This window comes from Odontesthes bonariensis, chromosome 8 (genome assembly GCF_027942865.1).
Source record: "Odontesthes bonariensis isolate fOdoBon6 chromosome 8, fOdoBon6.hap1, whole genome shotgun sequence".
In the NCBI taxonomy this organism is placed as follows: domain Eukaryota; kingdom Metazoa; phylum Chordata; class Actinopteri; order Atheriniformes; family Atherinopsidae; genus Odontesthes; species Odontesthes bonariensis.
The window spans coordinates 6,037,919-6,065,747 of NC_134513.1; the positions used below are offsets into that span (position 1 = coordinate 6,037,919).

The 27,829-nt window shown below is 41.8% G+C and overlaps 1 protein-coding gene across 2 annotated transcripts; it reads right to left on the reverse strand.

Moving 5' to 3' along the window:
- Nucleotides 1-75: 75 nt before the first annotated feature.
- On the reverse strand, nucleotides 76-27,829 carry prickle1b (prickle homolog 1b). 2 transcript variants are annotated; one of them, XM_075471450.1, is made up of 8 exons: nucleotides 27,605-27,829; nucleotides 8,029-8,226; nucleotides 7,234-7,347; nucleotides 5,693-5,830; nucleotides 3,648-3,851; nucleotides 3,361-3,547; nucleotides 2,020-3,018; nucleotides 76-1,920 (listed from the first exon to the last, which is right to left on the reverse strand). In XM_075471450.1, the coding sequence occupies exons 2-8, from the start codon at nucleotides 8,212-8,214 to the stop codon at nucleotides 953-955; spliced, it is 2,796 nt and encodes a 931-aa protein (XP_075327565.1). In that variant the 5' UTR covers nucleotides 8,215-8,226; nucleotides 27,605-27,829; the 3' UTR covers nucleotides 76-952. The 2 variants fall into 2 exon arrangements, with proteins under 2 accessions (XP_075327565.1, XP_075327564.1); XM_075471449.1 differs by lacking the exon at nucleotides 27,605-27,829 and adding an exon at nucleotides 11,143-11,474.

Genomic DNA, 27,829 nt, shown 5'->3' on the forward strand with positions numbered 1-27,829 from the left:
GCCCATTGCTCTCGAAGCGTGTCCACGGTCTAAGGGTAATGAAATATCTCAACTCAAGCAGAACGTTATTCAAGCTTTGGAGAAAAAAACATTTATTACAAGCAACTTTACACCATAAAGCATTTGTTCGGTTATGTCAGAGCAATAGCAGTGAAGAGGTGAAAATACAGGTGCTTCAGCCAGTTGGTTTATAATTTATACACCAAAAGTAATGTGGAACGTGTTTTTACAGACATTGTTCTGGAGTACAGTAATTGGCACTTAACTGTGAACGAAGTGGCACCTGCTTCATTGTTTCTCAAATATTAACACGGTTTGTTATCTAGAACTACTAGTTTTTCTAAATCATACACTTCAAACAAAACAGTTCTTTAAACTGCGGATATAGAAAAATACCAGTATTAAAATCTTAACTTAGTATATACATTTTAAATTTTTGTGCTATTATGCATTAAATAATTATTGGTTAGTTTCTATTTTCTACTTGAATTATCAACCTCTGTATGAGAGCTTTGTGTTTTTAATGCACAGATATACCAATGCCAAAGGTTTTAACTGAGCATGAACCATTTTGAGAAAAGAAAACTATGGTAAAAGGTGAAATGGAAAAAATGGGCTTAATGTCAACTGTACATCATTTCAGTCTGGCCGATCTGAGGGCAGACCTCTAACTTGGGTCCATGCACCTATTAGTGCAGAAATTCTGTAGAAGCCAGAATCTAGCCCAAATTAGCACATGTGCAAAAAGTAATTTTCTGTCCTTATGTTGCACAGATCCATTTTCTTTTCTGCCTTAATTACAAGTTTAAATTGCTTCTTACATGATATGTATCTTGACATGACCATGTACCCTTAGTGCTGCCTTTCTAAAACCAGATTTGGTCTGTGTAATCATAAACAATGGGCAGAAAAATCGCGACTGTAGTGCAGATTATGCCAATACGCTGCATTGTTAAGAAAGTATACAGTTTTTGGATCGGTGGCCCTTTCGGCGACAAGCCTGTGAGCTGTGGCTCTGAGAAGTAAGGGCTGTGACCCTCGTTGGGTAGTCTTCTGCATAGTAGCGCCCAGCAGCTCTTGGCTGAGGGATTGGTTGGCCCAGGAAATAGCCCTCCTCCTCAGAGTCTGATGACGAAGAAGAGCATGTAGAGCACCAGTCGTCTTCATCTTTGTAGAAACCCATGCAATGTTCAACCCGTGGGTCATTTTGCATTGAGCTCCGAAGCATATAGTCAGATCGGGTTTGGGAATAGGCCAGCGGCAACACCTGTGAGGGATGCTGTGGACGCGTAGCACCAAATTGAGGGTTTACCAGACTATGCTGCTGGGGCTCAAACAGCCTCTGTGCTCTTTCCATTGGCACCATGTGAAGGGCGTTGTCCGAGCGGGTTTTACGACTCCTATGGTGCCGGCCTTGTCGGTGTTGGTGCTGCCTTCGGCGCACATGGTTGCTTGCCGAACGGCTTCTCTCTCTGCCCATCTCATCTGGGCAGTATGCCCTCCTCTGTGGTTTCTCACTCATGGGATGCTTTGCAATACTGACCTCAAAGCCATCGTTATATCCATTGTCCACGGTGTCTTCTGAGAACTTGACCATCTGAGGTGGCCTGGATTGCGACTTGCTCCTCCTCAGAGCTGGGGCTTGAACAAAGGACGGAGAGAGGCCTTCTGAATGTGGAGACTTTGAATGGAGTCCTCCCGGAGTACCTCCCCTTATTGCAAGTGACATTTCCTTCTCTACCCCCTCAACTGCCTTTTCCATATTGAGGTTGAGAGAGTTGGCACTGTGGTGAAGATGAGACGAATTAAAAGTTCCCATGTTACTCATCTTTTCACAGTCATCTGCCACTGAGTGATCCTGCATTGCGTGAAGCGTGTAGACTACAGGTCTGTCCCTGCTATCTCCATCCACTGATGCACCTAAGAAGGGTGAAGAGGAAATATCTGTTTTGAGCACATTCAAGTATGTGATGTTCAAAGAAACTATAGCTGAATCCATGCAAAAAGCACAATCCTTACCAGTGATATTTGAGAGCGCCAGGGAGTCCATGGAATCTCCAACACCCTTCTCAATCCTTCTCAGTTCATCAGCAATGCACTCAAGAGAGTCTTCATACCACTGCCTGGTGTCTGGCCAGAAGGTCTGTCTTTCTGCTCCAGATTGGTCCTGATCCTGGTCCAATTCCAGCTCTTGGATCTTTCTGGCACTGGCAGGACCTGGATGACTTCCATAGGCTGAGTCTCCAAGCCCATCCTGTGACTGGGCCCAGTACATTTCAGGCAGATGCTTTTTGTCTATTAACCCAGGGCTGAGGCTATTTGCCCTGGATTGAGAGGAAATCTGGCTCTGGGTGGGACTGACTGGGGTGAGAGGGGAGGCGTTAATCCCTAGAGATGTTGAATCGGGCTTTAGCCAGGGATCAGACAGACTTGTTACCCTGTTTCTGTCACTGGTAGGGCTGTGTGATTTTAGGGACGGCTGCTGAAGTTGCGGTAACATTCCTCGGTCGCCAAACTTAAGCAGGAGCTGAGTCATGTAGTCCTCGTGCTGGGCCCACTCCTCTGGATCCTCCTCTCCACCCGCATCCTGCTCCTCCCGCTCCCTCCAGAACCTCTCCTCCTCCAGGCCGAGGCGGGCCAGTTTACGCCCCACAATATCAATGTCACCTTCAGCATCTCCATCTCTTTCACAGTCTCGGAACTTGTGCTCATATGAGGGAACGGTGGCAGGAGGGTTAAACAGCTGTGACTGTCTCCACTGCTCAGCAGGCCTACTGCTTTTCCCCATACGTACACTGCGCCGAGATTCACGTGAGCGGGCTGACTGAAATGCTGAATCGGACGAGTCTGAGGCATGAATATCTTCCCCCTGGCTGCATGCCTTTGAGCAATAGATGCGACCTTGCTTGGGCAAGAAGGGGCAACCCAGCAAGGAAGTTTTGCACTGGGCACAAGAGAAGCACTGATCAGTGGCATGCCAGTGTATGCCTTCATATGTCATCTGGGCATGGTCAACACCTAAATGTTTGTGTGATGAAAAAGAAAACGAGATTCATATTTAGCAAGCAGGCATTTTTATCTGGGGTCCAATAGGGAAAGATCAGGGCCCAACCACAATTCTCCACTTGTCCCTACCTCTCAGTTTTGCAGAGGTATAGTGCCTCGCTTCATTTAGGGATTAAGGTGTAAACTATCCATTCAATTGGACCCCAAAGCACTGGTCAAAGGGCTAGAAAGCCACAACCCTGATCCTTAAAAGGAAAGGGCCAAGAGGAGGCTAGGGACTGGGCCTTATTCTTCAATATGATCCCAATAAGAACATAGACACAAAGATCTTTCTTATAAATAAACATTTCTTACCAATGTTTTCACCACAGGCCTCACAGTACTCTGCATACAGTGACTCAAAGCACCCACAGCAGTAGGGCCGTCCATCTTTCATGATGTACCGCTGCCCACCCAGCATTGTCCCACACTCGAAACAGGCAAAGTGCTTCATGTGCCAGTGACGACCCTCTGCTTCAGTGCACTCATCTGCAAGAATGATCTAAAGAGACAGACACATACCGTTGTTAATTCTATGTGGACTTGAGTCCTTTTCTAAAACACAATGGGTACTTGGTAATGTTATTATCACTGCCGCCTACCTCGTCACAAGAAGAGCATCGTGGTTTGAGAAGTTCAGCGTGGTGTCTTCCACAGAGGATCTTGTCATTTTGGTAGAAATAGATAAGATCCACCAGAAGTTCTTGGCATGTGGCACAAACAAAGCATGCTGGGTGCCAGCAGGGGCTTGGTCCGGCTCTGGAGGCAAAAATAGCCATCTCTCCACCGTTTATACCACCATGGCACTGTCAAAAACAAACAAGAGATCATGTGTAAAAGGGATATTTCAATCTTATAACCTTGAGATATTCAGCATAAACAAAGGAGAGACTATGCAGATAACTATCGAATAGCTACCATACAATTGCTGAGGCCACATTCACACTGATGCTATAACAATGCAACCACACAACATGTGATCATCCAGTAAATGCCAAGGGAATATGATCCATTCAACACAAATCCACATATCCTAAGTAGTCTTTTTCAAGGCTACAGAAGCACTCTGTTTAAACTAATTGGAATTGTAGTGACACCGACCAATGTGTTCCTGAGTAGGGCTTTTTTTTTTATCTACATAGAGAAAGGCTCAAGAAAATTATTCTTAAAAATTGGCTAAATTTAGAAGTAATAACTTCTGTTGAAAATGATCTCTCCGAGCATACCTTGAAAAAACAGGAAAAGCTTGAGCTAAAAGTTCTTCATAGTTTTTCTCAGCTTTTTTTAACCAGTGACTGTTTGATTTTTGGTATGAAATCAATTATTCACTGGACGGCATCCTTAGTCTGTAATCTTAAACAGAGGAACTGGCCTTGGTCCTCCGACGAAAGATCGTATGACTCCACAGAGATCGTCAGAGCGTGCCTGAACATGCAGTCTTTAAATAACTAAGTATACTTATGAGACACCCATAGGCAGCTAGAGGATAGTATGCCCAGCTGCTAGTCATTATTACCAGTTTGGATAGACAGGGGCCTTGGATACAGGGTGTTGAAAGTCCACAAGAGTTAAGGAATAGGGAAACTGGAGAAGAGTTTTAATCCCTTCCTAATATGTCCTAAGTTTGACAGTAGTTCGTGTTTGCAGAGCCTTTGTGGATATGTATGCATGGCCAGTATGTTTAATATGTGTGTGTGTGTGTGTGTGTATATGTGTCCATTGGTGATCCTGTAAGTCATTTCAGCATTTGCGTGACCTTGCATCCCCCATGTTAGCATCTGTGTCTGAGTGGTGACAGACTGCATCTGCCTGTTCAGGGGGAATTAAGATGGCCGCACTTCATCTGCACCTTCTGGATGCCTGGCAGATGATGTGGTTCACTCACTTGTCAGGGATGAATTTTAGCGGAAGCCACATAACACCAATATTTATGTTTGGTGCAATGGAAGGAAGTTTTTTAGAAATACGATCTGAAATGGATTTAATGGCACTGGATGTTATGTTTACAAAGTATCCCAAAATGAGGAATACAAAAGGGAGGTCAGCTCCCATAACAGGATTGTTGCCAGTATTGTGTCCTTTCAAATCTCACTATTATTCAACCAGAAAGTCTAATTGGATTAAAAGCACCAAGTCCAAATTCCAGGGAAAAAATATTAAAAAAAGAAATACATCTCCAGAAATGTTTCCCATAAAATGTCTTGAGACTAGCTGCACATACTAAACAAATCTAATTATACTAGTTCAAGTGGAATTTTCTGCCACATACTGTGATTATTTTGGAAAAAAACAGGATTTTAAGACTCTGTGCAAGAATTACTAATTAACCTGACTATTTTTTGCAGTCCGTCATGCTGTGATATAGATGGGTGGCAGGAAATTGGCTGAACTCCTCATGAGGAACTGGCCTCTCCGCTCGGCTTAAACGTGAGCCTCCTAATTTCCCCGTTTCCTCTCCTGCCCTAATGAGGAAGTTTATGTCGGTGATTAAATCGCTATATTAGCCAGTCAGGATTGTGCCCCAGGCTGCCACGGATAGAATACTGGATGTTAGCACAGGATATAACTAACTTAAGACTGACCCTTTGGTTTCCTTGTAACTGTTATCATATGAAAGTGTGTGCATGTGCACGTGTGTGGGACCTACACTTTCACAGCGGGTGTGTTGCAAAGCTCTGGGTAGGATCTTGGGTGTTCCTCGCCCCAATGCCTCCCTCTTCCTCTGGGTGCTGAACATGTGGAGCTCCTTCTTTTCCTCCTCTGTTAGAGAGTGGCAATAACGCACCTGTTGAGAAAATTTAAAGAGATGAGTGGACATGAAAAAAAAGCCAAATTATGGCTACATGGGGAAGCTGCCTAGGAGAAAACTAAATTAGCATTTCAAAACATACACCCATTACCGCTGATGGCCCTGCTTTCATCTTTGCATGCAACTGTGGGAAAGTCTATATATGGCTGGAAAAATAGTTTGATTCAAGCTAATTTCCCCCCTTCAAGACTGCTTTGAAAGGATGGCGTGAGCAATACACAAACCCTTCCTCTGTGTTTAGGCATGGGGATGAAGGCTCAGATAAAAGACCAGGACTGTCCTAACAAGCAGTTCAGTTGCTCTCTAAACAACAGCAAATGATGCTGGTGTGCGAGCTCACACACACATGCACACACTCGCTGTCTCTTCCTCTCTTTCATACACACGAAGGGCTTATCCCTCCTCACCACAACTACGCAAGGAATCCTCCAGCAGTTTGCTTCTTCTACGACCAGGTCTGCCAACAAACATCGTAAAACCACTCAGTCAAACACTGTGTTTGTGAGTTTTGAGTGTACCTATTGTGTATCGTCCGTATGTCTACACAGACCACCTTTTTGAGTAGCACCCACCCTCCCCCTCCGGTGATAACCCTCCACCGTCTCTTCTAATGTAAACTCTATTAATGCAGATGTGAAAGGACTGCTGGTTTAAACACCGTAAAGCTGTTATACATAGGAGGCATGCGTGACTTTTACTGTCACACGACTGTTGCAGCTATTGTTTAGCTTTATTAGAAAAAACTAGCAAGAGCGTGTAGACTTTACTCAGCTGCCAGCTTTAGTTCATCTGGGTGCAATTTAAAATCTTTTCTCGCTGCTGTAATCGAAGTGATACAAATACTACTTTTTCAAACTTCATTTCACAAATTTGAAATATTGCAACATTTTTGTATCACACATTGTGTGCGATAAAACAGCCACCATTTTAGTTTATTTGAGGGATTAGCTAACAATTGGTACGGTTAGTTTATCAGACGTCAGCCTCCTTTTGACTCCACTTTTTTTTACTACTTGGTACTTTTCTTTTCAGTTGGTTACTAAGTGATCAACTCCTGCACACCTGCATAATTCCTAATTCTCTGAAAAGAAAAGCTTGATTGCAAATATGTGGCCACAGATTGCTAATCCATAACTCGGGGGTAGCAATTTGCACCCTTTTTTTCCCATCTCAGTTAGGACTGTTGGTGTAGTATTGTCCCATCTCTCAGGGCTCTTTCACATGTTGTAATATGGCTTCAAATTGGATTACAAAGCAGAATATATTTGGTACCAAAAGTATGTGAGGTCCACAAATTGGAATTATCATGAGGAGGTGGGGTTACTGTTGCTTTATTCTTTATATACCAAATCGTGGCGTCACTATTAGTGTTTCTCTACCTCGTTGTCGTGTGGTGGCAGCTGATAGAGGAGCTGCCGGATCCTGTGCTTCTCTCCCGGGCTGTTGATGTACGGAACCTTTTCTTCTGGCAGGCAGGAGAAATACATCTGAACCTGGACATGAACATCAAACGAAGCAAATGTTGAATCTTTTTAGGTCATTTGTAACTTCTTTGGTGAACTCCTTCAGGCAGAAAGAGAGGAGTCTTTTGCAGTCAGCCAGGCATAGCATTGTGTGTCCTTCTTTTGTGCCTCTGTAGGCCAAACATGTCAATCTATATCCAGTCACAGGCACCTGACTGTGAAATCTCTCTGCACACAAGGAAACAGCAAGGGACTGTAAATGTTAATGTTTGTCTTGGTTAATTTCCCTCTACAGGAAAATCGGAAACATGAGCAAAATCTGGTAGTGTCTGTGCACTTCCAAAAAAGAAAGAAAATACCACAATGTTTTCCTAGTGAAATGAGATGAATATATGTTCCTTAAATACACAACTAAAAGTGAAAAAATATTCCATAGCCAGATGCTGGGCTTCAGCATGCAGCACTAATCTGCCAGTAGGGCATACGGAACAGCATATCTACATAATTAACCTTATTTGAACTAAAGCCCTATGCTGTTAGCACACAGTTTAAGTAGCAAATGTGTTGGGTTTTTTTTCCAGCTTTTTTTCCACAAGTTCTCCTAAACTGCAACTGGTTGGGTGAGAATGAAGCAAACACGCAAGGCAAAAAAAAGAGGTTTGACCATTTTCAAATACTGAAATTAAGATAATTTTGAAAGAAAAGCTCTACCTGCTCAGGCCGGAGTCCTGGTGGCACCCAGGCATACTCCTCCAACGCACATCCAGAGTCATCATCTGACGTGGAGCTCCTCTGGAAGCCCACAGACATCTTCCCCACCTTTCCCACGGCGCGAGCCTCCATGTCGGGGCCCCGAGGTAAAGGGTGCTCCCCTCTCTCGTTGCGCTCCAGATTCATCGCACACGGGCGCTGTGAACAAAAAGGAGGGGGGGATTAAGGCTTCATATTTACATAACCCACCTTTCACATTATATTTTACTTTTTATTCCCTCTGGCTTGCTCATATATTTTTCTTTAATTATGCAGAAAAGCTCTGGATTTGACCACCTCAACACTGATTGGCTGGAACACTGCCAATCGAGAATCTCTTTAGCACTTCTTGCATTTTGTAAATGCCTGCAATCAGTCACTTTGCCTCTGTTTCCTTTTATTTCTCAACAAGATAATTGCTTTTATCCTGGCAGTGTTATAAGAGTTTAACATAATTACTGGAAAACATGAGAAGAGCGGAGAACAAACAGTGAAGAAAGAACAAAGTTTCTCCTCATCATAACACAAAATCCCTTCACAATCCAAAGCTCTTGAGTCACACTCAAGAGTAACTTATCTGCTGTTTTCCATCCCACCAGTCTACCCTGTCACACTTCCTTTGTTTAACCATTACAGAATCATGCATGGACAAACTTAGGAAAATACAAGATGGAAAATAAGTATTTTTCCAGAATGTTGCACTTAAAGCAAACACAGCTCTTGCCTTTCTGCTGTATGATACACAAAGACACCGCAGTTACATTTTAAAATGAGGATGCCACTTCAGAAGTTTTTAAAAACACCCGTTGCTCTTACTTTCAAAAACCAGACTGTGAAACTATTCTCCCAAATGTAGCAGCAACCTTCAGAGCAAGATTCATCCAGGAAAAGCTGCCACAAAACTATCTACGTCCAGCAGCACCTCAAACAGCTTTTGTTCTCCAGCTCTTTACGAGCTCATCAGTCCTGCTGTTGTTTGTCCCCCCCTCCGCCTTCAGCGGTAGCGTCCTTATCTGAGCAGATATGTTCTCCAGAGCCTTCTCAGGCTGATAACAGAGCTCAAGGTGTTGAAAAGGCCACTTGTCCGTTGTCCCTGCTCTGCTCTGATTCTTTGACATGCAAATCCCCACCATAGTGGGACTTGTTTAGGTAAAAAACAGACGGAAACTTAACACTGGGCCTTCAAACTGTATGTAGATTAGATCTTTTACATTTGAACAGCTTTTTATGAGGCACTCAAATCTTGATAGCTTCTAATGACTGATGATTATGGCTGTTAAATTTGACTTTAGGGAAGTCAGTTAAAATCATTTGAATAAAAGTTTGTTCCAGGTGATAGCCAGTTACCTACTGAAGTGGAGACCAAACATAAGACTCTTCTGAGCGTTATTCATGCTAAATTGTTTTACTCAGATTTTTAAGATCGTCAGGTTACAAAAAAACATTTTGAATTACTTTTACCATTTCTGAAAGGGTAATAAAGCTACAGAATGTTAAAAGTACTGTAATGAGACACTTTTAACCATGTTCTCATACTGAACCTTTTTAGGTAATTAATAATTAGGTTATTGACATTCTATGCACCTCATACATATTTTAACCCTTTCAAATTTTTTAGATTCTCTGCTAACTTGTCCTCAAAGAAACGTCACCCCCCAGGCTTCCTACATCCCACCATGTAGTCAAACTCCAGTAACAAGACTGGGGACATATTAGCAATTCCCCCAATTAGCATACAAGGCTCCAGAGCACCAAATTTACAGATTAGAAATGGAGTTAAAAGTCAACCCAAAGCTCTTATCACAGGACAAAAGGGTATTTGAGTGTCGCTTTGTTCTTGAGCGACTAATCTATCAGGTTTTATGGTAGGACAGATAATGTTATCACGCAGAAGTTATCTTTGCTTGTACCACTTTATCTCATCTAACTGAGTTAAGACCAGTAAGTGATGCGATTAGATGGAGAAACCTTTCATTTTTCTCAAGACTATTTTGTGCCACTTAATGAATGACGCCAGGGGTCTTTCATGTATAGATAAAAAAAAGATGATGCAAAAAAAACTTCTAAAAAATGACAAAAACTACGAGTCGATTGTAAAAGTAATCCAAGACTTCTCCGTGAGTAAACTGGAGTGGGTGTGCTTCCATTCATTACGCTCATGACTTGTGTCTGCCCTTCAGCTCTCCTGCCCCTCATCCTGCAAGCTACAGGGAAAAGGTGACTGCAGATTCCTGAGCCAACATACACAGCAACTCACATTTCACCATGTCACCACTTGGCAATAACACAATGGCTGTCTTTGTCAAAAAACAAAAACAAAAAGTCTACCTATTCCTCCTCAAGACGCGGGCCGTGGTGGAGACGTGACATAAGGAGGTGAAGAAGGTTAAAAAGGAAAAGTTTTTCTTTTTTTTTTAAAAAGCCATCACAACACTGTGTCTGTGTAAACACAGCCCACATGTTGCCTCCTCGATCTTAACTGACACTTTTAAAAGGGCTCCATTCACTAGTAATCAGTTAATCAAACGTGTTACTCTCAAACGAACGCAACCCCAAACAAACTAAAGGAGCATATCTTAACTGCACTGCATTGTCTGAGAGGTAAGATATTTCTTAAAATATCAAACTGTTACTGTTTGAGTTATCTTTAATTAATTAAAAAAAATTAAGGACAAGATATGAGGGGCGTAAGTAAAAAGAAAAGAAGTCTTCTTCTACCAAATGTCAGGGTTTTTACTTTAGGAAATCTATTAAATAGTGGAGTTCAAAGGCCGAGGTCATTGCTCTTTGCCTGCTGAAGATTGTTGTTTTAAGGCCAAATGGGTGTCAGGGGGTGCACATGAGACTTAACACAGTTGGAGAGAGACCACCTGCACAGACTCTGTAAGGACGGTACATATACAAGATGCAAGACCTAGACGGGGATAGAAATGCATTCAGGCAGGATTAAACTCATCAACAGATCTGAGTAACAGTGGTTGCATTTTCCACAGCAGAGCTTCAGAAGTTCCCATCAAAGAAAATCTGTGCATCTGCGAGTTTCAGCACTTACACTCCTAAGTTTTTTTTTCTTACCTCCAGGAAAAGCATCTCTCTTTCCACCTTTGCATAAAGCTCTCATTCACTGCCACAATCCCCTGGTCACAAAGCTCTCTGGCTCTGGCTCCTTTTCTGCAGCATGAAGCTCAGAGGATCCATGCTCTAATCAGATCCAGATCAGTCAGGAAGTATCCTCCCTCCCCCCCACAACACCCTTCTCCAACCAGCTTCTGCAATTCAACGTCAGCAACGAGGAGCGTTTTTAAGAGAGCAACTCCACAGCAGTCAGTGAAGCAACGTGTTCAGCAATCCCAAATTTTTAAAGTCCAAAGCAGGGAGGGCAGAGAGGTTGTGTCTCTATCTGAAGTGTCTCTGATCCCTCTGTGAGTGTGTGCTCTTGGGGCAGCCGAGCCTTGTCAGCCCCTCCCTCATTCCTGCCCTCCAGAACAAATCGCCTGTCGCTGCACTTCAGTCTCACACACACACAAACTTCAGAGTCAACACCCCCTTCGATCTCCTTCTCTGCATCCACACCCCTTCCTCCACCGGCGTGACACCAAAGTCCTCCAGCCTGCACCCCCCCAACTTGACTGCAGGATTCCTGAGAGCCAGATGACATGTCTACTCTCCTCTCACTCTTTCTTTTGTCTCCCAGTTTGCCTTTCTCTCTAAAACAATTTGTTCTACCAGCCAGACAACTGTTCACTCTTATCATGCCAGACATGTGCTTTAACCTTGCAGAGGAACAGTTTTCCCCTACTTAAGGTAGCTATAAAAGTGTGAAACTTATTTACTCTCCCGCTTGCAAGAACAAATTTACTCCTCAAAACCTTCCTCTAAGATGAAATTTCTTTTGCAAACTCAAGTGACTGTGCTGCTGCTTAATTAAAGGCATCCTGAGATCATCCAGCATGATGCATTTAATGTAATTTGCTCTAATAATGTTACATTAATTTGTATTCAGCTACTGTTTAGATCATGGGATGCATCGTTAATGTGCTCTCAGCCCATCTGATCCATTGTATCCAAACAAAAACTGATGATTTGTACACCAATACGAGAACAAAGTTGTTAAAAGATTTGAGAATTTAAAGAAAAATGACAACATGACAGACAGCACAAAGACTTTAGTTAACTAAAACCTACAGTTGGTACGAGGGAAAAAATGCTGACCACTAGGGGCAGCAGAGACAAACTATAAACAGAACATTTGCTTGGCTCGTTTCCCTATTCATCACACATACATACGCACTTACAGAATATGGAAAGTGCAACACGACTGCCGTTGGAGCTAAAATAAGACACTTAGTTTCCCCAAATGTAGCATTTTAAGTCCTACTCCAGCACCTATAAACCCTCTGTGTACCTCCTTTAAATTCGAGTAAGGAAAAACCTTCTCATGCCGTTAAAATTGCTTTGGAATCGACTACATTTTCTCCCTCATTCAGTGAATTGGGATATATGAATATGCTAATGTGACCCCGCCTGTATGCCCACCTCCCAGCAGCTGACACCAGCCTACCCTGTCTCTGCAAGGCAATGACCAATTCCAATATTGGAAAAAAGGAAACCAGCCACACATCTTTGCACCAGAGAGGAATTCTCAAGGGTCGCATGAACTATCACGATGGTAATGTTTTCACAAGTGAGGGAAAATATTCAATCCTAAATTTGAATAATGACTGTAGTAGGAGCACAGCTTTTTATGTTATATGTCACCGTCTCAGAATCTAAAATTCCATTAATAGTTTTAGTATTTGGGTTTTATTATGCTCTTTATTTAAGTGTTACCTCCTTTTTTATATTCATATTCTGTAGTCTTCTGTAATCATGAAACCACTTCTCTTAATTAGCTTTATTTCCCATTTTATTTAGTAAAGCTTGCCCCCCTTAGGATTCTGTTGAGTTTGCTTCCTGTCTTTTAGTCACACCATGTCCTCGTTTGCTGATTGGCTCACCTGCATCGTGCTTGTCGTTATCTCCCTCAGTATGTCTAGTTTTCTTTGTTCAACGCCAGATTTTTTGAGAGCTTTTGTGTTAGTAGTAAGTTTCCTATGCCAAGTCTGTCGTCATGTTTAGTTTTTGTGTTGTGACCATTTTCTTCACCTGCTTACCTCCCTCTTGTGACCTTATATCTTGGTCCTTGTCTGTGTGTATGAAATGGGCTCCAAATGCTCTTTGATAGTTTCTAACTTTATCTGTCTGCCAGAAAACCAAAACAATAGGTTGAAAGACACATCTCAGTGAAGCTCTTTGTCTTTGACAACATTTCAACAAAAAACTGACTGTATCCTTTCTGTGATCGAGGTATTGAAGCATTTGTAAGCATTTATTCCATAATGAAACCCCCTGTGTCTTATTGGTGTTTCTTGGGTTAAATATTGACCATGCTTCCTCCCAAGTCAGCCTCATCCATCTCGAGAAATTCTCACGCACGGGATCTGTCTGCTCCCTCCGTCACTAACATTGTCACCCCCTTCCTTTTTTGGGGGGCGTTCTGAATGAGGGTGAGGAGCAAGGTCCCCTGTTCTCCTCTCTCTCTCTCTTCAGTTGATAACAATGACACCATTGTCAGAGAACAATTCACTTCAGTAAACTCTTTACAATGCAGCAGATCCAGCGGTCAAGAAATTAATTACAAAGTGTTAAAAAGGTGAAACTCGCAATAGTAATGATAAAATGTGCACCAAACCTCAATCTGCACACAAAGTATAGTCACTGGAAGTGCAGAGAGACGTTTGCTGCTATTATTTGGACAAGCTCTGCACCATCCGTCATGGTGAAAAGCTGAAAAGCAGCAACGGCTTCATTTAGAGAGTCAAAGATGACAAATGAGTTTACTCAATCGTCCAGTAGACAAAGATGCCCTCTCCTTTGACAACGCCACAAAGTCGACATGCAGAGAGCGCGAAAGAGCTGTTTGTCCCATGCCAGATTACCTGTTAGAAATGAGAAATGAGTCAGTCGGCTAATTAGCTTAGGAGAGTGAGAGAAAGGTTCCCTGCATGCTTAAAAATGGGACCTTCTATGTGCATTGCCAACACGGTCTTCTTTCCTGGCATACAAATGCATATTTGAAATCAAGTTAGGGGTTAAACGCAGGAAGTCCAGTCTGAGGGCAAACCTTTCAGAAAAGCTCTTAGGTTTTCCAGGAGGAGTTGGCATTGCCGTGCAAAAGCCACTCTGTTAAACCCTCAAAGATAAGCATACTTTCCTGGGCTATCTATCTGGATGTGCATTTCAGAACACTCTATAAATCTTATTCAGACAGATGTGCAAAGAGGAAAGCCCCTACTTTTGTGACACACAAGCACTCAATTCAGATAATGAAAACAGGCAATGAGTGGGTGAGGAATGCCCCTGCATGAATCGAGGACAAGATCTCGATGAGTGTCTTTTTCCCAGACAATAGGCAGAAATCTGCCTTTCAGGCTGGGCCTGGGCTTGAGACCTAGTTCTCTAGAGAATAAAAGAGGACAGTTGACCTTTTGCTTCCTCCTAAAAGAAAACGGAAGGCTGGATGGTGCCGAAAATGCATCTTTTTAGAGGAGTTTTATTGTGAATGTTGTAGAAGTTCCATTGTCTTACTTTTAGGATTTTTACATGTTTTTGACCTGTTATCACCTTGATCTATCAGCAAACCTCTTAAGGATCAGAACTCACAAAAAATGCCAAATTTTTTTCTTCTTGTAAATTTATCAGATAGTAAATTGTTTAGTGAATAATACATTTTTATGTGTCTTTGTCATTATAAGGTAAAAGGCATCAGCAGTCTGGAAACTTACTGGAAACATGCGCTGAATGGACGATGACCTCGCCTCATTCAGATGTCCATGGCTGGTGAGCAGGAACTTACAAATGGAGAGTTTATGCAGTGACCTTTAACCCCAGCATTTAGTTCATGTGCACAAACGCACAGGACTCACATGTAGATGGGATGTCTCTAAATTGGAAAAATGGAACTACTCTGAGTTCAACCAAACTATAGCACTTCTTCTCAATCTTATCAACAGTAAAGCTTATAGAATTTAAACAAATATTAAGTGACCGAAGCACATGGCTTTAACTTTTTAAGCCTTTGTTTTTCACCCAAATTCCTTGACCTACCATTGGCTATTACCCAGAATGAAATCAAAGAACATTAAAGGTCCAAAAATTCCAATTTAATCCTGATTGAATGAAGTAAGAAAACATTTGGACACAAAGCTTTTGATCAAGTCCCTTCGAGGACTTTCTGAGCAGAGTTCTCTCTCCTTGGCAAAAGATTTGGACCGGCAGTTCAGACAAGATCTCGTGGCCTTTTCTGCACCTGAAATCCAAGACCAGATCTAAACTACAGGCAGCACGCACACACACCCGGCACACTTACTTATTCATTTTGGCCACATATTTTATCCATCTTTTGGAGCACAACTCAGCCGGTAACTTGGCCTTTGTCCGATCTTTAAAGTAGGGGGAAGGTTTACTAAGCAAAAACACACTCCTTCCAGCAAAGCAGTGCTCTATTTTGTATAACAGTCACTTTCACACCAAAAGTGTTTCATCCCCACAAGGCTAAAATCCTGATTTTATTTTTTAAAAATGGGTTTCAAGAAGGAGTTGCTGAATAGAGAACACAAGGACAGTAACATGTCTCAACATGCTTTAGGGCACTTTGTCATAAAAGCCAAACTCAAACAGAGCATGGAGGCCATTCCTGATGTCAAATTGGCATAAAGTGTAAATACACAATGAAATATACAAAACTGTCTAAATAGCTCTCCAGGATTAAAACCAGAACAGGCCTCTGAAGTGGCTGCACTTGTCACATTGTTTCCAAAAGTCACAAAAACTGTGAAATGTGGACTCAGGACTCTAATGAGAGGGTGAGTGTCAGACATTTCATCAAATTTGCAGTATGAGGAAGACGTGAAGCTACTTTACTCATTTTGACATTCTGACAGTGAGTCCAGAGTTCAGTTGAGGACTGTCCTCTGGGTCTTATTACGAAGACATTAACACTGACAAGAAAAATCTCTCAACATGAGCAATTACATTACCGGTTCATAATTGACAATTGATTGTGGACAGTTTAAATAGTCCATCTGCACAATGGCTAACAAACAGCTTTCACACAGATCAGATTCACATAAAGACCTTGGATCTACGTCTCAATTCACATTCACTATGATTTCACCATTCGCTTCTTTTCAACCCTTTTCCTGTTGACAGACACCTCTCAGCAGCCTTTCACACCAGGAAATGGATCTTAAACACTCTCTAACAAGGTACACCGGCTCGACTCGCTGCTGCAGCATATCAGGTCTGTGGAGTTGCTCTTCAGTGGTCTTGCCAGGTCAGTGTTAATATTCTTTAACACTGACCATCTGAGTGTAATTCAAGTTTCAAGCAATAAAGCCTCTACTGAGATTTGCTAACCTCCGAAGGGTGTTACTCCCACACCTCTAGGACAAAAGAAGTAGCAATAAAGGTGCTATAAAATGTAGGAAATTGTCAGCTGTGAAGGGAGCATTGGGCCACTGGTAAGAATTAGGTTTGAAGGGGTCTAAGTTTAGATTCTTCAGATACCTCTACTTTTTAAAAGGCTGACGTGGTGTTGCCAGAAGGTACAGGCTGAATTAGGCATGGCTTAAATAAACAGAAAATATTGCTAACAAGAAAGAAAACCTTGGTGAAGAAGACATGAAAAACTGCTTAATGCACTATGATATAAAGGTTAAATTTCAAAATGCTTCTGGCATAGCTACAGACTCCTCATGCTTGATATATCATGGAGATTTCCAGAACTCTCACTCCATGCAGAGCGAAAGATTGTAGGAATTCAACCAATGCAGAGGCTATAGAGACTGGCTTATAGGCATTACTCCAAAATGTAAACACTGCATTGTTCCTTGGCAATGGCACTATATTCAATGCTGATGAAAGTTAGCTCATCGTCAATTACTTCTGCCTTTTTCTTCAAGGGTGAGGCTAAAAGAATCCATACGAACACAAACACAGATGTAAGTGCCACATACCTCAGGTTGCTCCCCACATTTTTTACTCTTGTGACAGACAAAAAAGTATATTTTTGACCAAGGGTACCAAAAGATGAACTTGCATCTTGAAAGCAAAAAAAAAAGTCCCAAGAAAAGGCTGTTAGCTTATATATTTAATAATGCCTGATGACAGTCAAAGAGAAAAAGAAAAAACACTTTATCTTCTTTTTGTTGTCGAAGCAAGATAAATGACACATTAGCTGCACCTGTCAGAAATAAATGCTCCTTGGCCTACATATTACTCTGATATAACTCAGAATTATGCCACACTGTTATCACGATAACATGTAGCCCCTTTCTCACTTTAAGCATCTAATTGACTGATTTACAGTCAGTCACAGTTCAGCCAAAAGAAACAGAGCCTTTAATGAATTGTGCCACTCAATGCAGATGCAAGCAGATCCCTCTGAGAAACAAACGGAACAAAAATAACAAAACGAAAGTGAAGCAAATGTAAAAACAGCTACATCTGATGACATATCATGCAAGTCAAGCACAGGCATTGCGTCACATTTAGTATGGGAAAGCTGTTTGTACTCATTTGTGAGCGAGTGTGTTTACAGCATGTGTGAACCCCCCCATGACTTCTGTGTAAGAGATAGATGTAGGCCAGGGATTGGGGTTGTGTACACAGAGGTTTAATGATAGGACCTTAGGGGGATGGCACATCAGTCAAGCAGAACATACAAACACACACTTATATGAGTGCACACAAACCATCTGTGTATTACACAACCAGAACCCTCGCTTTCACGTAATTTAGCTTTAGAGGCACAAGAGCTGGGAAAGACGGGTTTGACCAAGTTTGGAGCCCCAGGGCACTTTGTCACTCTGGCTGCAGTTTGGCCTACATGTGCTGGCACAGTTGTGTCAGAGAAGGGTGTGTATCTGAAACCATATATCCTTTCCCAAAGTGCATTTTTGTTTCACTTTTAATGAGCGGGTGCTTGAGAGGGATGTTAAAAGGAGCCATAGAAAAAAGAAAAGAAAATCAGCATAGCTCAGCATGGCAACTCTAACATTTTAGTGGCGGCTTTGGATGCCACGAGGGTGGCAGATATCGAGGCGATGTGTTACATTAAAATAGCTTTGAGCATTGTGCTTGAATAAATTAATTGCAAAGAAAGTGGCATGACTGGGCATTTTGCGGGGTGTTTGCTTCCCTCCTGTCCCACAAACTGTGGTTGAATTTGGCCGAGCAGGTGCCGATTGCATTCCACACTGACCCTCTAGTAGCGGGCCTGAGGTTCATGGGTAAACAGACAAACCGTTTGGTGGGCTTGCTTTGTAATTTCAGAAACTGTCTTGCACTCTCCCTGCCTGTTTCTTCCCTGCAACCCCCCACCCCCCTTGTCTTTCCTCTCGGCCAGCCATATCCTTAGTTGGCCTCTCTGTTAATTCAGACCTACCTGACAGTTCTGACTAAAACCTTCTGGGTTTACTATCAGTCCCACTTGGCGACAGGCTTTGCTCTCTAAACACACACTGAAGACAAATCTGCAACAGATGGGAGACAAACTGGGGAGGAAGTAGTATAAAAGGATATACAACATATTTGTTACCCTTCTGAACCAAACGATAGGGTTTCATCTGAGTTCCGAGCAAAGCCTGAGGAGGGTTGTAATGATGTGCACATCGGCGGCTCCCAGGGGTTTAACAACACGTATTACTTGGAGATATAAGCCGTCCATCCACAAACAAATGTCTTAAAGGTCCTAAGGCAGAATCATGAGGACCTGCTCTGAACAGGACATTAATATAGACTGTAATGAACACATGTAAAGTACTAAAAAAATAAAAACATATGCAAACCCACAAATGTGCATTGGTACATTTAAGTATACACAAACAAATCCGGCCCCACATGTTGCATTTCACGGGAGTCTGGTTACAGATAATGAACCCTTTAGTCCCCAGTTTACTGTCTGTTTTTTTTTAGTCATTTGTGTAAACAAAAAAATACATTTATTTACAACCACATTAATGCCATGTAAGCTCGTTTTCAAAGACAAAAAAAAAAAAAAAGGCAGGACGTCAGCATTAAAATCCAGACAAGAATCAAATCATTGTTTGCGTTGATTTTGCAATAAGCACTTGGAAAATCCCAAGCTTCATCAGCCCATAGGTGAAATTGTCCTATGTTAACATATCACACTTCTTGATTGCTCGCCATAAAACATAAAGACAGGAGGGAGCTTGCGCAAGAAGGAAGAAGTCATGTCAGATGAAGGTATGTCTCTTAAAAGGAAGAAAGATTTTGCTTTAGGGTGTGGGTGTCATATAGAAATTAACTGCTCTGTTTAGGCATAAACTCATTTAAATCTGCATAAATAGATTTATTTTGGCCACCTGGAGACGGCTAAAGAAGCTGTGAACATTATGCAGACATACTGTATAATCACTTTGTAGTTAATTATTCACTTTGTCCACCAACTCCTGAGGAAATACTAAATACTCCACTTATTTGCTGCTAAATGCTCAACTATCTTCAACTACTTGCTGCTTGCTATGTAGAGTGCAGTAAATTTTTAGGGCTTTTAACAAAGATCAGCTGTCTGCGGTGATCTAAGAATCTCAAGAAAGTTAACAAAAACCATCACTTTGCTGGCCGGAAAACAAAAGCAATAATCTAAATAATGCTGAAAACACTTAACAGAGTTCAAAGGAACTGCACAGCAGTAGGTACTTCACATTACATTTGGATGTTTTTCTGTACAAGTAGAGTGTGATGGCCCCTAAAATCGGCTGGCAGGCTTGACACCGACTGGTTAAACGTCTGAACATACTATTAAAAACAAAAGCAACCTCTCAGAAGCAAGGCGCTGAAAAATGAACTGCTGCTCCTCCATCATTGTCATTTACGACAACTTTTGCCACATATGCTGAGTCAACAACCGGCAAAGAATGAACCATTTCTGCTCCCTCCAATGTTGTAACTGTTTTGATTACATGGATCAACAGTTACGGTCAGTACTTAGGATTGTTTTGGCTAACTTGGAATTTGCATCATGGTTAAAGCGTTTACAACATTATTTCTTCCCCATCTAAGTCTTATGAATCTTGCACAACAACAGAAAGATAAAGCCTGAAAGGGCCACTTAAGGGCCTGTTTCGGTAAATGTTCAATGCATGACGTGCATTACTGCACTGCAAAGACAAACATTGCCACTACATCAGTTGTTGTTGTAGAAATATTGATTATAGCTGCTTCACAGACCATTTCAGACCAAAAGCCACACTCTTCTAAACGATCAAGCAAAAGTAAATGTGCCGCTTTTGGCAAATTTGGTGAAAATCCTGTAATTTTCCCCCACCCTCACTTGTACTGTATTTATCACAACAGACCATTTCCTGACTCAGGGTGGCATCAGATTGGAGGGAGGGAGCCATTTCCCCTCTGAATGAATTAAAAAGCTGGTATTCCTCAGGGGTGATGTGAGCCAAGAAGGAGCCAAAGTGACAGACAAAGCATGTCTCAGGAGACCTCGAGAGAGACAGGCGACCACCCAAGGTAATGCTAACTTCATGTTTAATCTCCCTCAAATTGTCCATCTTGCATTTTTCACAAAGCTTCAGATGTCTTCTTAAGCACATCTGCTCCTGTTTAGGGAGACAGATTGACAGTCATCAGTTCATGCACTAGATTCAAGAGAGCATCCCGTGCTATCTGAGGTTTCTGATAGAGGTGAAACGGTAAAAAAAAAAGAACGGTTGGCTGAGAAAAGCAGTGAGAGAAGGGAGAGGAGCAGGCTGTCCCTGATTAGATCTGACTTGGGACATTTAGTTCAGGCATCGCAACAAAAATGTCTAACACATGAGACTAATTTAAGTAGCGAGGACTGAAGTTGAGTCAGATTCTGATCCCAGAACCACAAATACGAAAGTTTTTCAGCACATTGATTTTCGGATATTTTCAAAACTGTTGTTGTTTTTGACATCTCTGAAACATAGACTGAAAAGCAAGCAAGGCTCTATAATTGATTTTTAAATCTTCATGCCCAAAAGGTGATTCACCACATGCCTTCATTTGGCCAACTATTCCACTGCTTCAGTGGCACGGTGGCAAAGCAACTTTAACATTACCTGATGGGAGTGAAACAAGTCGGTCCTCTTTAAAAACTGCAGACATTAAACTGTGAATCATGAAAACTAGAATTAAGAGGATTTCCCGCCACAACAGTGATATTGTATGACTGATGTAGCACTCAACAACCCAGAATCTGTTATGGAGACCTTTTATGTTTTTCCCAATCAAAAACAAAACTGAAAGCTATCATTTGTGTTATGCCTGAGGGTGGTCATTTGACTGGGAATAATTACGTGGTTGTTGCAGTGCGATCTTGTCTCCCTATACGAGACTCTCTTTCTATCTATACCTCTTTACCTTTACTTGAGCTTTAAAGCCTTTTAATTATTATCATCTAATAATCATCACCTTTAATGTCTCCATGACTGCTGTGGCTGGCGACTGGCAGTGTCTGGGCAGGTGTGTGTTTCTGTGTGTGAGAGTGGCTTTAATCATCATCAAATAGAGCTGTGTGTATAGGTAATTAAGTTGGTGCCAAATTGACTCTCACTCGGAGGCACGAGTCGGGAGCTCTCAACAACACCACAGTTTTGCATCACTTAGTAAGCACTTCGGGCAACTTTATTTCAGCTGCGCTGCAAGTTTTGACACAGATTTGAGTGCAACTCCCTCTCAGAGTCCATTACTCAGTGTCGTAGGTTTTTCTAAGCCCTGGATTACTTTTCCTCCCCACAGGCTGACCATAATACCAGGTTTGTGGAGCCAATGCGGCCTGAAGGGTTTGGTCTAAAACCACTCAACGAGCACAGGGATCACAATTAGTGTTTGTACGTGGAGGACTGCCATCACAGCCCCCCCACACACATGAAAGACCCGACCGAGACAGATGCCTGACGGCCTTTTCGAATGAGGCAAAACGAGCAAAAAGTGTTTGAAAGTAGGTTACAAATGAAGATATTTCTTATAATTAATGAGTCTCTTGAGTGTGGTGGCTGTGAAGGGAAAATCACATCGACACGGGACAAAACACAAGGAAAAAAAGTAAAATACCACAAAAAAGGAAAACCACATTTCAGATCGCACAAAATGAGACAACAACACAGCATCCAAAGCAAATGCATAAAAGCATAAAACCCTTCAGACAACAGTTCACAAAACACGAAAGAAAAACAGAGAATGCACCGCAACTGAACAAAACTCGAGATTTGTCAAATATTTTGTGAAATGTTTTTGCATTTCTCTGTTTTCTGACATGTTTCTAAGGCAGCGGTTTACTAAATGTTGAGTTTTCCTTCTTGTGTTCGTGGTTTTGGTTTGAATATCGTGTTTTTTGATATAATGTTTTGTATATAATGTGTAATTTTTCTAGTTGGGGTTTGTAAAATGCTGTTAAGTTTTGTTCAATGTTTGTGTATTTTGCACCTCAGGGCCACCGTACTTGATTTACCATATGATTTATAAAATCAGTGTATTCATCTGAGATACAAACATGCAGCAAAATCGCATATTTTTTCGAAGCAGGAATTGGAAAACGTTTGACTTGTTTCTGGATAAAAGACCTTGATGATTCATAGGTTTTTGTTCAACACTATTTACATGTATCCTTGCACTGCACAAGAAAATATGTTGATGCTAAATGTTTGAACTGACTTTTCTGTGGAAAAAGAAGTCTGTTCTTCATTGACCACTGGTCTATCTCTCTACCGGCCCTTACTGGTTATTTGCTTGGCAAGCATTGGTATACATATATGTGTGTGCGTGTGTGTGTAAGACGGTGTGTTTTCTGAGGTTTGGAATGATTTACACAACCACACACTCAATTAATTCCAGTGTGACAGAACAAACTCGCCTGTGTGTACATGTGTTGGTCTTAAGCTCAGAGAGGTGCACAGACAGAACAGTGTTGACTTACTATTAGATGCACGTCTCTTTTTTCCCTTTTTTTTCGCAGAGGTAGACGCACATATGCAAACACACACAAGCTTCACATTTTAGCCCATGTTCCTTATTAGTTGTATTTATTTAATCTGATGCCAATCTGCGCTCCAAGTCAAACAGGGTGAGTGTGAAAGCTACACAACCCCTCCGAAGCAGTTAGTCAGTCAAAACCAGCTCAGAGCTGTACATTATAAGTCTGTTTGTAATAGGATGCGCTGAAAATGTCAGAACCTGCTCTAAAAGTTACTAACTATCTATTTATCTATGTTCCAAATATTATCTTTGTGACTTTTTGGACTGAATTTCTTCTGTTTCAAGCAGAAGGGAGGAAACACAGAACATCTTGAGCTCTTCAAACAACATTACTGCTGTGACCAGACAATGTGTTTTAGCAGAGGAGCCAATGGCCCTAATTCCAGAACACCCGCGGTTGTTGAATGAAATAGGTTTTCCAGGAGAGTGTCCAACAATATCAAAACAATGTCCAGGCTGGATTTCCTCTCTGGCACTTAAACATAACCAGAGATAAAGAAAGGGGGAAAAAAAGAAAAAGAAGAGGAGCTGAAGGATAAAGTTTTTTTTAACAAAATCAAAGATGAATTCGCAATCTATCAATTTATCCTGCAAAAGCGAGACACATCCAGTCATTCTGTCAGCATATCTCTGAGAGGTCATCTCGGTAAGATCTGCCTCGCATCCTCTTCCCCTCCTCAATGTGACATGTTTAAACAAAATCAACCTTTTTACCCCAAAGGTAATTTGTTAAGCCAGTAAAACATCTTCCATAAAACTTCCCCATTACAGAGACAAAGACCTCTAATTGTGTTGATTCTTGGGAAGAATTTTTATCTACATATGTTGATGACAGGAATCCACACTTGGATCATATGAAGCCAATACCACAGGAGCAATTGGAGAGGGCAGATCTCCACACTAGACAATGCCCTTTTTGGCAGTTTAAAAGAAAGTTGGGCTTTGGGCTCAACTTCTCCATCAAGGTTCATGAATCTGGTTTGGCAGTATTAGTGTAACTGCTGACAAACAAGATGAGCACTCCCAAGGCAAAAACTTCCACTAAAAGCCTTTACAGATACGAGTGCAGCTCCTCCTTTGGGCTTCGTGAAATATGTGAAAGTACAGTGGTTGCACGGGAGATTGAAGTTGATCCACCACTGAAGCGCCTCAAAGCAGACAAGAGGGGTAGTCACCGAGGCTAAACCAATGACACTGACGTCATTCATCTGATTTTCCAATGTGTTTAATGTCTGTAGGCACGCACTGATGTAGGGCTGACCCGCCTCTGTTTGATATGTCTGAAATATCAATGAGCAACAGTACCTGCTTAACAAGGATGTCCTTTTCACATCAAAACATTAAAGGGGTTTAAGACTAATATAGGCTACTACTGTGTGATTTTATATGAAGTTATCCAGATCAGCATCAAAATTGGATGGGTTTTTCATTTGCTCCTGCCTCACCATCAAGTTTCATGAAATTTGGATTATTTATTCCTCCACCTTAGTCGCCACTTAAGGTGGATTTTGAACTAAATCAACTGGAACTTACCTGCCTTGGCTTTCTTCAAGGAGCTAAATGATTAGGCATTTCCTCTGACGTCTAATTCTTAGTTTTTGGTTGCTGCTGTTCTCTGACGTTTAATAGCTGGTGCACAAAGCGCTCTGGGATTGTTTCAACCAGTTAAGTAATCCGATGCATTGTGTGAGTGGCACATTTGAGAAACAAAGAGACCTGCCTGGAAGAGTGTGCAGAAAGGTCCGTCTCCATGCGCATCTACAGTATATGATCAATCAACTATAGTTAATCTTACAAAAACATCAAAAATTGCCTAAAAGTGAAACAGAGAAGTAGAAACTGTGGTGACACGTTTGTCTATTCATGTGGACGGTACTTCCCTCTGAGAACTATTCCTGTGGTGTTGTGGTGCCATTATCTCAGTAGTGATACCTACTGTTTTGGAAGAAAACTGCTGTGCTGCACTGTGCTGAAGTGGTAGTATAAACGACCGCGATCCTGTGTTGACCACAATTCGCTCACGCAATGACCAATGCAGCGTAATCACAGTTTAAGGTACAAGGTAGATTAGGCTAATTAAATGGGCTAAAGTGTAAAACGTCTCCCTTTGCTGTAGTGTTGACACTGCTGTGCTGATCACAGCTCCCTCCATGAAGCTGTCAAAACAGCAAGTGCGTTTCAGCATGTAAAAATTCAAATCTGAGGTTGTGGATCTTTTTATTTGTACTTTACAACATAAGCTAAACAATTAGAGATTGACGTTTGATTGCTGATTCACAGCTTTGTTCTCAAAATGTCCAATTTTTAAAAAATATTTTATTGCTCCGATTCACTGTTGTCTTGTAAACCTTACCCTTCTATCTTCATCATTTTAGAGCTCTCTCTTCCAATGCAGCTTTCGGTGTGGGCTGTATCTCCCCAGCTTACTGAAGTGGGCAGGATCTTAAATGTAGTGGTTACATACAATAACAAATATTCCTGTGGTACAACTTCAAGAGAGTCCATTCTACAAGCTAATCTGAGATGACTGAATAATCTCAAAACTGCTACCTCTTCATCAGAGCTGGTTTTAGGGTAAATATGCATCCCCCAAAACTTCTGTTAACCCATGGTCCCTGCAGTGAAAATTGTGGGGATCAAAAGACCTTAATTCCCGGAAAAGAGCTTTGTAACTGTTGAGCAGAGGTTCCTCTTCCCACTACAAGAGCAATTAACAAGAATGGTTCCCAGAAACTGTTCATTCTGACAAATTGTACCTCTGGATACAAGTTATTATGCATGGTTGCCAAAAGAGCCGGTATTGTATCTATCAGAAACAATCATAGCGAACAGTGGTCAAGATAAACATGCAGATCATTTCAGGTACTGCATGACTCCAGTCTCCCATGTGGTCCAAATGGCTGACCAATTAACAGCAGCTTAGCTCCTGGGTCCAAACGCCTCTCTGTCTCTTTCACACACATATAAGCTTGCATGAACACATAAGCAGTGACAGAAGAGCAGACACTGAAAAACACACACGCATGCATGCACACAAGCATTAAAAGTAATGGACACCCAGATCCAAAAGCAGTTATACCCTGTGCCACACACAGACAAGGACACACAAACACACACACTGATACATACTCATTAACAAAGGCTTAGCATTGCAGAGAGTGTATACCCCCAGCAAAGTCTGGCTGACTGGCCTCCCACAGAGGGGGAATACACCTCAGTCACCTGATCCTCGGCTGCTGTGATCTCAGATCAGCGAACTACAAGGTGGTTTACATGCAGTCATTAGGGGACCGAGGATACTGTTGGGGATATGTGATTCAAAATGTTCTTTAAACTTTATTTTATATTTAAACTAAAGAGCACATAAAAGTAACTTCATTATACAAGCTTTCTGATACATTTCAGAAAATATGACAAGACTCTAAAAGTCGCTGTCGAAGATGTGCAGCATCTTCACAAATCTCTCCCACCACTAGGTGCCACCACTGGATTCATTTCAGATCACAGCAACTGAAAGTTTGTCCAGGCGCTTTACTGTCGGGCTCACTACTTTTCTGTCTGCTTTCTGATTTTATTTCATGCACTCTGAGCGAAAACTCCCATTATGATTTCATTTTTCCTGGTTCTTCCCCTACCCGAACCAGGGTTTGCATCCCCACCCCGCTGACTGGTGTGCAGTTGGTGAGAGGCTGAGGTACCTGACTTATCGCACTTACTCTAGCACTAGTTTTGCTCTTAGCTGTTTGGTATTGGAAGGAAATGCACTTATGATTTCTTGTGACCTGAAGTTCTTTTGCCTACCGATGTTGAACGCACTTATTGTAAGTCGCTTTGGTTAAAAGCGTCTGCAAAATGACCGTAATGTAATTTTAATGACAGTAAATTAAAATCATCCAAAAGATTTTCGCTGCAATGGTGGTAGAGTGTGCAGTGAAAATGAGGAAAAGCCTTTTGTGGATTCACTTCGAGGTGTTTGTGCGGATTTGGAATGTGGTCTGTCAACACTGGAGTTTCTGAAGAGTTCAAAAGACCCCGAGAGAACTTTGAAAGAGAGAAAAAAAATTTGTAGATAGACCCAAAGAGCCCACCTGAGTGACAAGCAACAGCTGAGTCCACACATCTGGAAACCAAAATGTAACCCTCCATTAAGTGCGTCTTTACGCGCACACACGTTCACAAGTTAAAACTCCCCCACCGACTCCGCCGCAGATTCACTTTTTTCTCCCTCCTGCTTCAGGGAAAATATGTCACACAGCCTCCTTAACCACCTCTTTTATTCTCAATTTTGGGTGTGTTGCAAGAAGAATGCTCTTTCTCTAGAAGATGCAAGCCTTCTTCTTGAGAATTAAAATTTTTTTTATTGAAAATCCGCAACACTGTAAAGCAGTTTAACCCTCAGATGATGTTTGGTGAAGTAAAAAAAAAAAATACCTGAATCAATAGTTTTGAGTCAAACACTCACCTCTCGGAACAACTCGGTGCAGCGGAGGGGTGTTGAATATTCCGTTTGTCAAGATATAAAATCACGACTGTGGAGGCATCCGGGTAGACTTCAACCGACAAAAACACAACACCATTTGGAGCCCTGAATCTGCGAAGTGATGGAGTGTTTCAGAGCATGAGCGTGGATAGAATCAGAGAGAAACAGAGTGAGGGACGCTCACCAGAGTTGAGCTGAGCGATGCGC